The sequence below is a fragment of the Pithys albifrons genome, chromosome 5 (assembly GCF_047495875.1).
Source record: "Pithys albifrons albifrons isolate INPA30051 chromosome 5, PitAlb_v1, whole genome shotgun sequence".
Lineage (NCBI taxonomy): Eukaryota > Metazoa > Chordata > Aves > Passeriformes > Thamnophilidae > Pithys > Pithys albifrons.
This window is the reverse complement of record NC_092462.1, coordinates 50,814,952-50,828,429: the sequence shown is the minus strand read 5'-3', so window position 1 is coordinate 50,828,429 and position 13,478 is coordinate 50,814,952. Positions and strand designations below refer to the sequence as shown.

The 13,478-nt window shown below is 38.4% G+C and overlaps 1 protein-coding gene across 1 annotated transcript in view; it reads left to right on the top strand.

Annotated features, from left to right (window-relative positions):
* The first annotated feature begins 633 nt into the window (after positions 1 to 633).
* The window catches only part of GRXCR1 (glutaredoxin and cysteine rich domain containing 1), a 37,309-nt gene continuing 24,464 nt past the window's right edge, over positions 634 to 13,478 (top strand). Inside the window, exons 1-2 of the mRNA XM_071555204.1 lie at positions 634 to 1,029; positions 2,570 to 2,572. Coding sequence (XP_071411305.1) covers positions 634 to 1,029; positions 2,570 to 2,572 — 399 coding nt within the window. The remainder of the gene's footprint in view (positions 1,030 to 2,569; positions 2,573 to 13,478) is intronic.

Genomic DNA, 13,478 nt, shown 5'->3' with positions numbered 1-13,478 from the left:
CTTCCCTTCCCTTCCCTTCCCTTCCCTTCCCTTCCCTTCCCTTCCCTTCCCTTCCCTTCCCTTCCCTTCCCTTCCCTTCCCTTCCCTTCCCTTCCCTTCCCTTCCCTTCCCTTCCCTTCCCTTCCCTTCCCTTCCCTTCCCTTCCCTTCCCTTCCCTTCCCTTCCCTTCCCTTCCCTTCCCTTCCCTTCCCTTCCCTTCCCTTCCCTTCCCTTCCCTTCCCTTCCCTTCCCTTCCCTTCCCTTCCCTTCCCTTCCCTTCCCTTCCCTTCCCTTCCCTTCCCTTCCCTTCCCTTCCCTTCCCTTCCCTTCCCTTCCAAATTTTTATTTTAGTCAATGAATATTATTTCTCCCTTTCTTGCTTTCTTCCTCAATGCTAAAAAGTACACAATGTCTTTTTAATATTTAATTAACGATATCACTTTACGGGTTTTAGTTTAAAGGTAACCATAGCACAAATGCATCCATTATTAACTGCAGAACAGCAGTGGCTTCTTGGGAACCCTCTTTAGTTTAATATGAGAACCCCTGTCAACAGAAAAGAGTGCTGATATTGTTGTTAAGTGTGACAAACTGGCAAATGCAATGGGCACCACACTGGAACAATGCAAACTGCTTATATCAATGGAAGAGGCAATGTTTAAAAGTGAGATGAAGGCAGACAGCGAGAGGCTGTCCAGGAAGGTTCGATTCCGCGTTGCATCCTCGCACAGCGGGAGGGTGCTGAAGGAGGTGTACGCCGATGGGGAGGCTGCTGACTCTCTGGACTCTGAATATGCCAGTAGCTCAGAGACTGACCAAACCAGCCGACTGAGCGAAGTGGACGGGCAGCAGAATGGACACATAGGGTCTGAGTGTGATGAAAATGAGAATGAGCAGGATGACTTGCTCATTTTAGTCAGAGCCACTAAAGAGAAAGGATTTGGTACAAAGCGAGTCAACATCCTCAGCAAAAATGGCACAGTCAGGGGAGTCAAGCATAAAGTCAGTGCTGGTCAAGCCCTCTTTGACAATTTGGCAAAAGTATTTCAGGTAGGTAATGCAGTTATGCTGGCTGTAAGCCCTCTGTGTGTCCCTTATAACTCCATTCTTCCTTTTTTTGAAACTGCTCTCATTTATGTTTCCTCAATATTCTACCTCATTCTCATTGCTATCCACTTGCTGTTTTTTGCACAAGGGGGGCTCATTGGTCTTTCTGCTATAAAACAGCTTCACCCTCCAAATTGACTGTGAACTTTGTCTTTCAAAATTGACCTGAAATTTACTGAGTAGAAGTACGTATGTTCTGCTTCCCATGTATGGACCAGGAAAGAAATGTAACAGAGGATTTAACTGGGGCTTTGCTGGAGATCTCTACAGGTCCACTGTACAGGGTTGTGTCATGTTTCCACTCATATGATATCAATTCTAATGAGTTTATGATGTTATCTACTGTCCCTACATGTAAATATGTATACTTGCAAATCCCATTCTGTTTAATCTGCAAAGTATATCAAATTAGGTGTAGGGTGGTAGCAATGACGGTTTTCCCACATGAAAATTTCAGAAGAATGAAATCTTAGTCTCTTGTATTAATGTCTGTTTTCCACCTATTTTGTAGAAGGAGCAGAATATCTGTAGCTGAAATAGCATATACCACACTAATGCCTCAGTCAGAGAAACACAGGCCTCAGAAAAATCAAGAGAAAAGTTCTAAAATATTTAGCTTGTATATACGAAGTATCTATACACACTGTTCAAGCCTTTCAGTCATTAATATTTACACAAAAGAGCTCTTTTACCAGTCTCTTTCTGAAGGTTCTTATAACCCAAAATTATGCTCTTCACTTAAATTATCTTATAATTGACTTCAGGGCATGGTTTGAAAAGGTTTTATGGAGTTTTAAATCATGGGGAATTTGATATTAATGACAGTTGTGTATTGAAATTAAAAGTTCTTTTTTACTTTAAAACTAAGTAATTTTATAACATGTTTATAAATTACTATAGTTTAACATTCTCTTGCTTCTGGATATGAATTTATCTGCTGTGTTGTACCTAAATTATAACAGTTTTTTTGTCAACACAAATGTTCCTGTGGAAGTGAAGTTTCAAAGATGTACTGCCGGTTCATTTTTGTTTTTTTGCCTAACATCACAGAGCACTTAAGTAGTTTGCTTTCTTTCAAGGGACTCATTGAAGAGTTTGTCCTTGAATTCCCTACTCTGACAAAATTTGTAACAAACTCGCTTTTTCTAAGTAGATATGAATTAGGAAGTTTTAACTAAGGCATGTCTGGATGGTACACTGTTTTACCTCACTAGCCTTATTCCCTGGGCCTAAAAGCATTTGCTAATCAGTGACACCAAGTTTAGAAATTTGAATCAGCTAATTAAATAGACCCATTTGAAGACACAAGTATCTTAATCCATGTCCCTGCCACCTTGCTCTTTCTATCACTAGTTTTAGATTGGAAGTTCTTCAGGAAAAGCCCATGGACTGAAATCAATGTAACTTGATTGTAAAGTTTCCTATATTCCTAGCAGAGTTACAGCTAAGACCACTGCTATTTCCATGAGGTGTTTGCAAGAAGCAAGTATTGCTTGAAAGGAGGCATATCCTTCTTCTAAATTCAGAAAATAAGATGTATACAAGTCTACCACAGAAGTGCATAATTAAAACCTGTAAAATAATGAATGGTTTAAAAGGTGCTAAGATTTTTTTTAATTTATAGTATTTTACTGCAGAAGAAAGGGGAAAAGTTAAATTATCTTTGCAGTGTGAACTTTCTGACTTTCAAACTATATCTGCACACTGCTCTACTATGGTACTTCCTCAAATCCCTATATCATCCCTGGGATAGGGAAGACATCCTTTAAACAAGTCACTTTGCTCAGATATTCTAGGGATAAGGAGGTGTTCATTAACTGTGCTTTGTTATGTTGTGCCATCAAGACAATTGATTTTTTCTGTTCAAATACCCATGCTAAAAGTACTCTTGCGTATTTTAGTGTTCGATGAAATATTTGGGTTTTTGAATTCTTTTTCCACATTTTCTTACTACAGCCTTCCTACAGAATTGGTTCAGACTCTCTTCCCACAACAAACTCAGCTGAAAAAAAAATAATCACACCTTCTGGAGCTTTTTTCAATTTTAAGAGAGTGATGTAATACAGGAAATATTTCTAGATGAAATGGTGGGTTTGGTTGTTGTTGCTATTTGATACAAGCCCAGTCTGAGAATGTGTACGTGCTGCCAAGTAGGTTTGCATCCTCTGCTACGCCTTCCCACAGTCATGCACTGAGCACAAGCTATGACTTCCCATTTTCACGGTTCCCTGGGAAGTGAAGCTAAGTCCCTGACATTAGTTTGTCTGAGGACTGCCTGTACCCCAGACAAGAGGTGCTCCAGTGGTGTAACAGTGAAAGGTCTCCCATTAGGTCATCCCTGCACAGCTGGGGAAGCTGCTGCTGGGCAGGTGGGAGCAGCTGTGGGCAGGTGGGTCTAGCACAGCCACGGGGATACAATGTGGGGCAGAGCAGGACATGTCTGGGTGTTGTCACAACATCATGGCTCAACTTTCTGGGGGAAGAAAGGTGGGGTAGGGACCAGCTCTATTGATGCTTCAGGACAACATGGTTTCCATGGAAACCCCTCCAGCCTTTCCCTTCCTGGGGTGGATGCCACAAGGAGACCGTTGACATAGCAACCACATCCTGAGGTGGGTGGTGGTGAGGGTGATGGGTGTTGACATAGCAACCACCTGGGGTGGGAAAGGTGGGAGGGAGTTAATCAGTGGTCATTTGTGAAGGGTAGGGACAGTCACGTGTGTCACCTGGCCACTGCTAGCACCTAACCTGGACCTGGGGTGTGACCTTCCACAGTGCTGACAACACAGGCATCAGTCAGGAACATTTTATTTGTGAGAAACAGACATTACTGAAAAGCCTGAAAAACAGGAAGGAGCTAGAGCTCCCAGTCTCCGTGTTTGTGCACTTCCTTGGTGTAAGTGACATTTTCTCCTTCTGAAACAGTAAAATTGACAGTGTCACCAGCTCTGGAGCTGGGGACGTGACTTGCCAATTGTGCCAGAAGCATAAGCCCCTTCTCTGCATATCCAAAGTAACTGTGGTTTTATTTCAGTACATTACCAGAAATTTTGCTTTCTGATATTAGAATACTGCTTAAATGCAAATTGATGATTATTTCCTATATTTCCCTATAGAAAGTAGTACAGAAATATTTTTTCCCCTTGAAATAAATATAATTCTCTTCATGACCAATTTTTATGACTAGACGATCTCTATGATGGTTTCCATGTGACAATGAACAAAAATCCTTGGATTGCCTGATATATTACAAGGTAGTAAAATGATCATTTCATGCCAGACTAGGTTTCCATCCCAACGTACAGCGTAATGGAGCTCAGCCAAAGATTTTACATGGGTGTCCCCTCATTTTCACTGCTTCAGCAAGGGTATTTTCCTCTGTGTCCATACTTACACACTCCACTGGTCTTCCAGTCTCCTCTGAAAGGTCATGTTCTGCTAAATTAGCCACAGAACTCATTCTCAGGCAGGGCCCACTGACGTCTATTGTGCAAGGGCAGGCTTGGTTAACAAACCTGATGAGTGCCTTTGTGAGCCTGCGTCAGAGGACATGGGCCAAGAGTCAGACACAATGTACTTGATCGTTACAATGTTTCCCAGCACAGTTTCTCGGGCAGAGCTGACATTTACAGTTGAGAATGGTAAGTCATTATTCAGCCTGTTAAAGAATGAGCTTATTAATGTTTAGAGAGAAAGATGCAAAACAATAAAGAATCAGATGGAAGTTGGTTAAGGGGAGAGCTTTTGGGGTTGTCAAGTTCACTTTCATCTTTCTTTACTCATAGGAGACCTGGTGTTTGAGCCATTAACCAATTTCAGTCTCTCACACCTGGAAAAGTTAATACACAGCAGGACATGGAGAGCTTACAAACTGATAGGGCTAGCTAATAACACAGACAAAATAAATTGAAAGACTACAGCAAAACTAACTCTCTTCCAAAGAATGCAGATACTGGAAATTGTTAAGGAAAGTTTTGTGTACGATAATACAAGCAAAGATTTTAGGATGGGTGGCATGTTGTATACCACTCCTCTGGAGCATATATCACTACAATCCCCAAAAATCTGGGGAGATGAGAAAGAGAAATCTGCACTTTCATGGGAGAAGTTGTGATATTGTCCTCCTCACTTTGTCAGCCAATCAGTGCTGACACTTCAACATCACTGGACACTTTGAACTCATAGACCTCTGCTGGGTCTGGGCAAAGATTGCAAAATGTCTCCTGAACTTTCATATTGTGATCCATAGAAACTACTTCATGACTCCCAAATAGGCATAGCTTGCAAAAGAAAAAAACTGTGCTGGATTTCTTGTACAGAGCAATTTTTTGCAGTAATGACCTTTTTATGGATGGAGATAAATCCCAGCAAGCTGTAGGTATCTGAGATACAAACTTCCAGTGTATATTCCTAGTGTTAGGAAGTCTGGAAAATTAGTTATTGAAAATTGTGCTGAAAGCCACTGGAGAACAGGAAAAATTGTAAAGACACAGAGGATCAAGTGATTGTGAAAATTCAGTGTTAGGACAACTGGATCATTACTGTAATGGGCATAGCATCCCTTCACCACTTCTTTTGTACCTTCAAAAGGGCTTTGATCTGTGACCACATCGCATGGGACTGTGACTGAGCTAATGCCGTTGATCAATTCACAGTTGTAACAAGTGGTTTCCAGGGCTGACGTCTGAACAGACACACTGAATTAAAAAAGATGTTCAGTTCTGATAGCTTTTAACTGGAGCCTGGGTATTGGTTTTTATTGTTCTCATGTTCTTGTAGAAATCAGCTGTAAAGCACTGAGATCAGACAAGTCTATTATTAGACTCTTCATGGCATTTGAGGATTTGCTTCTGCTGGACTTGAAGTACCTATTTGACATAGACTTGAAATGATCAGTAAATAGACTTTATCTAAACCTCTGAAAATGATATATACAAGCTTCGAGTTAAAAAAGACTTTGATTTCTCATTTTTAAAAATGTAGGTATAGGATGTCTTGATCTTTCAATACACTCAACATTGGAAAGCTTACCAACAAAACTGTGGTTACATTTATCACTTCTTTGAGATTGAATCTGTAACTGAAGAAAAAAAATTGATAGGCTTTTATGCTGGTAGTCTGATCAGCAAGTACCGGACATCTGTCCAAGCTTCCAGTGTACTTCATGACCTCAAAATTATTCTTGCTCTGATGAGTCTTGATCTGTTTAAAAGAACTATAAATGAGATCAGTGTTCTTGAGACACTGGCCTTGCCCCTTGAATGGGAAAGGGCATAGCAATGAAGCTGTGGTAATACTGTAGTGAATATGCACATACAGAATATATAGTACTAGGCTTTAGGTATAGATTCAAAAAACCCGTAGGCCTCTGAAGAAGGATTTAGACATGAAGCTCCAAAACTGAGATCATCCAAGCCTCTTTTTGGTGTCACCTTGCCTCAAAAGCAGCAAAAGCCTCTCATTAATGAAAATTTGACTAATGCTCTGCCTTGGCCCTGTGCCTCAGCATAGCAGTATTGACAGGACATGACAGTTACCTCCTACTTGTGTCCTATGGGAACCATAAAGTAGGGGTTCCATTGCCTGTCTGATCTGCAGGGCTTGATGCAGTTGCCTGAGCATGCCTGGTGGATCGAATCCTACACAAACTGTACATAAGCAGATTCTGCTTTTTTACAAATTGTCTGCAGGAGGCAGTGGTGGGAGTTGTACTTTGAAACATAGTAACAAGACATCATGAATCAGTTGCTGGAGCTGGAACGGAACACAGGCTTGCTGATTCTCAACTTGCCATACCAAACAGTAGTGTTTTTCACCATCACGCTTTCTTCCTTTCTTTATTTATTTCTTTCTCACTCTTAAGCAGTACAGTGGTCACATTGCCTCATCATGGGGGTATCCTAAAAAAGCTTGTAGCTGTGACTTGCTTGCTGGGGAAAAGTGGTAGAGAGGAGATCGAATCCAGGTATCCCAGACATGAGAGGTTGCAAATAATCATGTTCTGCCACTTTGTTTCATCCTCTCTTTAAAACTAAAAATACATTTGCTTTCTTTTTTTGAAAGAATGAATGCAAATGCCAAATGGAAAAGATCCTTCCTGGTTGTACTAAATGTGGTTCCTAAGTCATAGTGGCCTCAGAAAATTCTCTGAGCTGAAAAGAGTCATTAAACGAGACAGTTTTAGTAAAAAATGCTATGTATGCTTTCCTCCTCTTACTTTTAGTTATCTGGCTGGCAGATGACATGGAATACCAGACAAACACTGGGTCTGAGCCTATGTACTGCTCTGGGACTCTTACATAATGTCCCTTTGTGGAACTGCTCAATAATGTGCTCAGCCTTTGAATTAACATGAAAAATGGTTCATCTTACCTCAAACTAGCTTGAAACATGAGTCATGTTATGCAAACAGCCTATCAAAAGAAATCTTAGTATGCTAGTGTAGAATTTTTTTCTACTTAATCTAAGAGTGGGATTTTTTTTTCTGACTTGGTCTCTTACAGTGGAGATGAAAAAGATTAACTGAGTAGTTTTAATTAATTAGTAGCAATAACTCTCTGTCTTTTGTCATCTGTAAAGCCCAACTCAGTAATTCAGCAGGAAAATTAGGAGAAAATATCTTTTGAAGCATTCTTAAAACTAGGATTTTCTAGTAAATTTGGCATGGTTCAACAGGCTGCTGGCTAGTTCATTCCCCCTGAGTCTTTGCATGCCTTTGACACAGCATATACAAATTTTGTGGAATACATAAAGATTAAATAAATTGCCTACAAATACAAACTGTCCTGTATGCTTAATTCCTGGCATCACATTGACACTTAATTCTGTCTACAAATAAATTATTCTGCAACCAAATATTTAAGTGCCCTCATTTTACCTGAGTGTCTTAGGTGAAGTATGTTTTAAGTAAAACTTTATAAACATGGAAGTAAATATTTGGATACACTGTGCCAATATGTCACAAGACTGCACAGCTGTGCATTTGCAAATATAAGATAATTATAAAGATGAAACACAGCTCCTTTATTAAATCTTTCTTTAAAAATTTCCTAACAAGTTAAGTGGATTAAAAGTCCATTTTGTTTTAGTTTACAGATCTCTTAGTCCTTTCAGTTCTGAACCAGAATTTGCAAATATATACATGGATATGTGCCATACACATATGCTAGACTGCTCTGGTCTGTCAGGAGCTTGCTCTGACATTTGCCTACTACATATGGCAACAATACAAAGTACATGATTAACAGCTTGAAAGAAAGAAATGGTGGTCAAAGAGATACTGCTTCTCTCTGTTTTTTTTTTTTTTTTTTTTTTTTTGTTGGATAGAGCTTTATCCTGTGACTACAACGTTTGGCAGCACCATAATTTTGTAGCTGAAGTGGAATAAAACATTCTTTAGAATGGAATTTCCTACCAGAAAGAAAAGGGTATGACTTTCATGCATAAACCCCTTTCTCATTGCTGCAACATCCACTGCTATGTAGCACAAAGCATGAATCTCAAGTCTCACTGAACTTTCACAAAACATGTAAGAGGAATAATAAATAGGACAACATTCTCATCCTGATGATTTTGAAAAGGAGCTGGAAAGATACAGCTCCCCATCCAAACAGGCAATCTTGTGTTTTTGGTTGGCGCAGTAGTTCTGTTGTGGAGAGCTGCCACAGAATGACTCTTTATAGCCTCCATCATACAAAGCAACAGAAATGGTCACACATGAGCAACTGGACTCAGTGAGGTGGAGACTCATTTCATGCCTGGCAAGAAAGAAGACAGAAAACCCATCATTTATTGCTAGTATGAATTGTGGAAAGCATTTTAACAACCTTAGTACCATTTGCTTTGGAACCTTATCTAGAAACATCATCCATCAATGTCAGAGGAGTATGTATTCTATACTACAAAAATACCACACACAGACTCATTCTTTCTCCTTTTCTCACAAAGAAATATAAAAAGCCTTACCGGTCAATATTTGCACACATTTATAACAACATGTGTTGTTATGTGCTGTATTGACAAATCAGCCAGTGTGGATGCAAAGGGAAATAATTCTTCCTTTGGAGCTGACTCTCAGTAGTCTTGTTTGGATTACTACTGATTGCTAATTATCTAACAAACTTTAACAAGCAGCTATTCAGTCCCTCCAAGGCCAAACTTAATATGTCATAAAGATTTAAAAGAGGCAGCAGCTTCTAAATGATGAATTCAGGAAACGTGTTAATTTAACTCTGCAAAATATTGTGATGGCAGCTGTTGTATCTGCTTGGCATTCAAGCCTTTTGGAAATCTATTTACTTGGTGCATAATATTCTTGTGCATTCTCATGTGGGAGAGTGTGAGGTGCAGGACAATTTTAGTGGCCAATATTTGCAGCTGGATACAGGAGACTACTTTCTGGTTTTTTTGGCTGCTACTGACTGAAAGCAGACTTGAACCATATAGTTCCTTCAGCTAGGTGATTTTATCATCAGCTGCCCAAGCAGTTCTCTTTTGAAGTCACAATAGATGAGGGCAAGAGTTTTAAAAAAATGAGAGATGTCTAGAAAACTTTCTGACCTGTTTTTTATGCTGTCTCAATTCTTATTTTGGCAGAAGGTTATTCAGCTTGCAAAAATGAAATCAGACTGGAGTTTAAGCATTGTTTGAAGACAGGATATGATATTAGAATAAATGTTTTTATTCTTTTATCTTGCTATATGGTGCTAAGTGATATTATGCAAAGAAGCCATTGAAATGTTCCTCCAAAAGAACAACAGATAGCAAATTTAATAATCTCAGCATCTTCGTTTGTAGTTTTATTTGTAGACCAGAACATGTTAACGCTATGATATAATATAGATTCTAGGTCTATTGTAAGAATATTATCATATAAAAATAATGATGATATGAATATTAGTTTCTGTTTTATTTAAAAAATACACATCTCTGGGAAAAAGCCTGTATCAAGTGAGAGCATAAAACTGACCTTGCTAAAAAGACTAGTCCAACTACAGATGTGATATATACAGAATAACTAACTTGGCTGCTATTTTGTCTAGCAGGTTTAGGACCTGGTATGAAGCATACAACCTGCTATATTCTGGTTTTCAGACATTATGCCTATATAATTAAAAACTAAACCAAAACAAATGCTTACACCTTAGCTTTTTCCCCAGCAACAAAATCTACAATTCTGCACCACAAAGTTGTATTCTATTTTGCTCACAGGGCACTGGTGGATGAGCCATCTGTCCCCTTTCATCCAGCAAGGCTAGCAGGCACAGTACAGGCTATTCTAGAGCAGAGTTTGTTTATGTATGCTGTCTAGGACTTTTATCCTCTATATCTGCATAAAAAACTCAAGCACTCTGCCTTTGGTTTTGAAATCTATTGCTTAAGAAAAGAAATGAAGCACTTTATGTGTGCAATGCAGATGGATCTTTAATTTAAAAAGTGGATATTGAATATATAACTAGTAATTAACTACTCGGGGTTTGAAGATGAAGGTACCAAATCTCTAGGTATTATTAAGTAATGAGATAGCTGAGAGCATAGTTCCAATTAGGTTAAGTAATATAGCAGGGAAACAAGTTCCTTCATCACTCAGCACCAATACAGAACAAAGTAGTGCTATAACTACATGAGATTCCTTCTCCTCACTTCCATGTATTGAGTGATAGGGCATTGAGGAGTAAGGACTGAATCAGCATTTTGGTGCACTAATCATTGTTTAACTTTGCTCTTTGCCTCATTCAAAGACCTGTGCAAAATTCATTACTGGTTGCAAAGTGGCTTATGATCCAAAGTGAGACAATGCTTCATGTTCACCTGACAAATGGTTGGCTTTTTCTTTAACTGAGCAGGGCAAATGACAATTTCAATTTTTACAGAGTAGCCTATTTTATCTCAGCCCAGATGATCAACATTTTCAGGTAGACTTATTTTAAAAAGTGTCAGGAAAGAAAAAGTACATAATTTGCCAAGTGTTTGGAAATGAAAACTAAGGGGGAGTAGTGGTTTCCCACTTTTATTCAACATTCCTTGGGAATTTCAGGATCTTAGTGCGTCTTATTTCAGCTTCCATTTGTAGGAATGCAGTAAAACATAAAATCAGTTTTGACAGAAAGATTGTTACCTGCTAAACATGAAAACTCTAGGGTGTACCACAAATCAAAACCAGAATTCATTTAACTCTCTCTTCTCTTTTTATTGCTTAGGAAGGTAAATTGTGAAAAATGAATCATAATCTTTGAATTTTCTCTGGTATTGATTGCAGTTGAGAATGACACTTTATTTCACTTATGCTATTACCTTCTTCAGTTGTTTTTTTGAGTGAGCGGAAGTAGTTCTGTTGCATAAGACTGACTCTAGGGTGTAATTAACCTATGATGAAAGGCTGAAAATCTGCCAATGAAAACTCAGTAAATTTTCAAGTCGATCTAAGTGTAACTGGTAAGAACTTTCCCAAATACCAGTTTTTACTTGCTGATTCTCTCTGACACTAGGAAAATCACCCATTGAAATACTGGTGCAAATATAAAGAAGTAATAGGCTGTTGTTCTGTTTCCTAAGATATTCTTGTATAATGAAAGTATGTCTTGGGAAAACAGGCCCACTTATCACACAAAGCATAGCTGACACAGAAGGAAGAGCCATGTAATATCAGGAGCAGAATCTCAGCAACTAACTGGTTTATTCTTCAGTCAGAAATACGTGGCATCACATTTGTAAGAAGTTCAACAGACTAGATTACATTTTTTCGTAGACCACTAATACCTTTTGATTAACCAAACTGTAACTGACATTTGGGAACTACAAAGGGGATCACTGCATGAGTTAACTGCACCTAGCAATGTTTAAATGAGTCAGAGATTCATGTGTGTATGAATGCATGTATTATTATTATGTTATTGTTAGTATCTATCAGTATCTCCATCAGTCTAAGGATAAAAAAAGAAATATTTTAGAAATAATCAGTAAGAGACTGGTGAAAGAGAAGAGCAAGGAGAAAGAGGGAAGGGATATAAACCTTTTTTAAAAAAAATCACTTGCCTGCCAGAGAACTGTAAACAGGGTATTCAAAAACTGCTGCCAAGTTAGAAAGAAATGGGCCAGAGTTGACATAGTAACTTTCATGAGAGTGATTTGCTGCTGATCACACAAGCCTTTCTCTGCAGTATGAAATGTTCTATCAAGTGAAGCAGCAGTGATTACAGAAAGACAGGGACAATGTGCTCAAACCAGTACTCACTGGTTTTTTGCTAACTTTTCCACATGACTTGGGATACTGAACTCCTTCATCTGTATCTCACATCCTCAGCAAGTCCTGCTCTAGTTCATGTCTGACTAAAGCCATCCTTATAGAATATTCTCAAAGAGGGCGTGAGCTGGCTAGTGATCCTTCCTGAACAGGCAATATAGGTTCAAACATCTTGAACCATGTGATAAATAAGAAGCAAAACGAAAAGCTGCTTATGGCAAGAGAAAATAGGATTTGGGCTCCAATACTGCTGTTTAAGACAAATCTATTATCAGGTTTTTTTAACAATTCAAGGTGTTATCATGGGAAATGGTACATAAATAAATAGTAGAATTACCATCAAAGTCTGAGCATGTAGCAGGACAAAACATTCCCTCTCAAGAGAACTGAACATATTTGAAAAATCCTACTCATGTTATTAAAAAGCAATTCCCAAAGTAACTCAAAATGTGAATATACAGTAAGAAAAATAGCTATGCCAGAAAAATAACTAGCCATTTATTCAAACATTTTATACATACAGCTAAATATAGGCAAGTCTAGAATTCTTTTGAGTCAGGGGATCTAACACCAAGTGCTAATCAGAACTCTTTCAAATTGACCTACATGCTCTCTTCTCTTTCTTCCAGATCTCCTTCTTGTTTGGAGTAGAACTAAAAAGCAGAAAGGCCCAGAAAAAAAAAATTGAAAAATTGAACAATATTTTTTAAACCCAAGAAAAAGTTCCATTTTATAGAAGTTCAATTCTCATTTTGCTCAGTATATTTCTCCCTGTTGCTAGTGATAGAGATAGAAATGAAACAACTATTGATCAAATGTTGAATAATAATTATTTTTCATACCCCCTATACATAACTGTTATCACCAGGTAGTAGCACATAAATATTAAGCAATAGGAAATTAAATTATGTAATCTGGCACAAATCTTTGTCTAAGAACAGAGACTTATTCTCAGATTTCCAGAGCTTTCAACTTGTTTAGAATTGTGTAATTAATACTAACATTCTTTTCATGACCCATCTGTTTCAGTTTTCTGGTCTTCCACACTATTTACAGACACACCTTCAGTCAGGCAGATGCTATGCTGCTCAAGCCATACATTTTTAATTTACTGACTGCAACATTTCTTTAGGTGACATACAGTAGACAT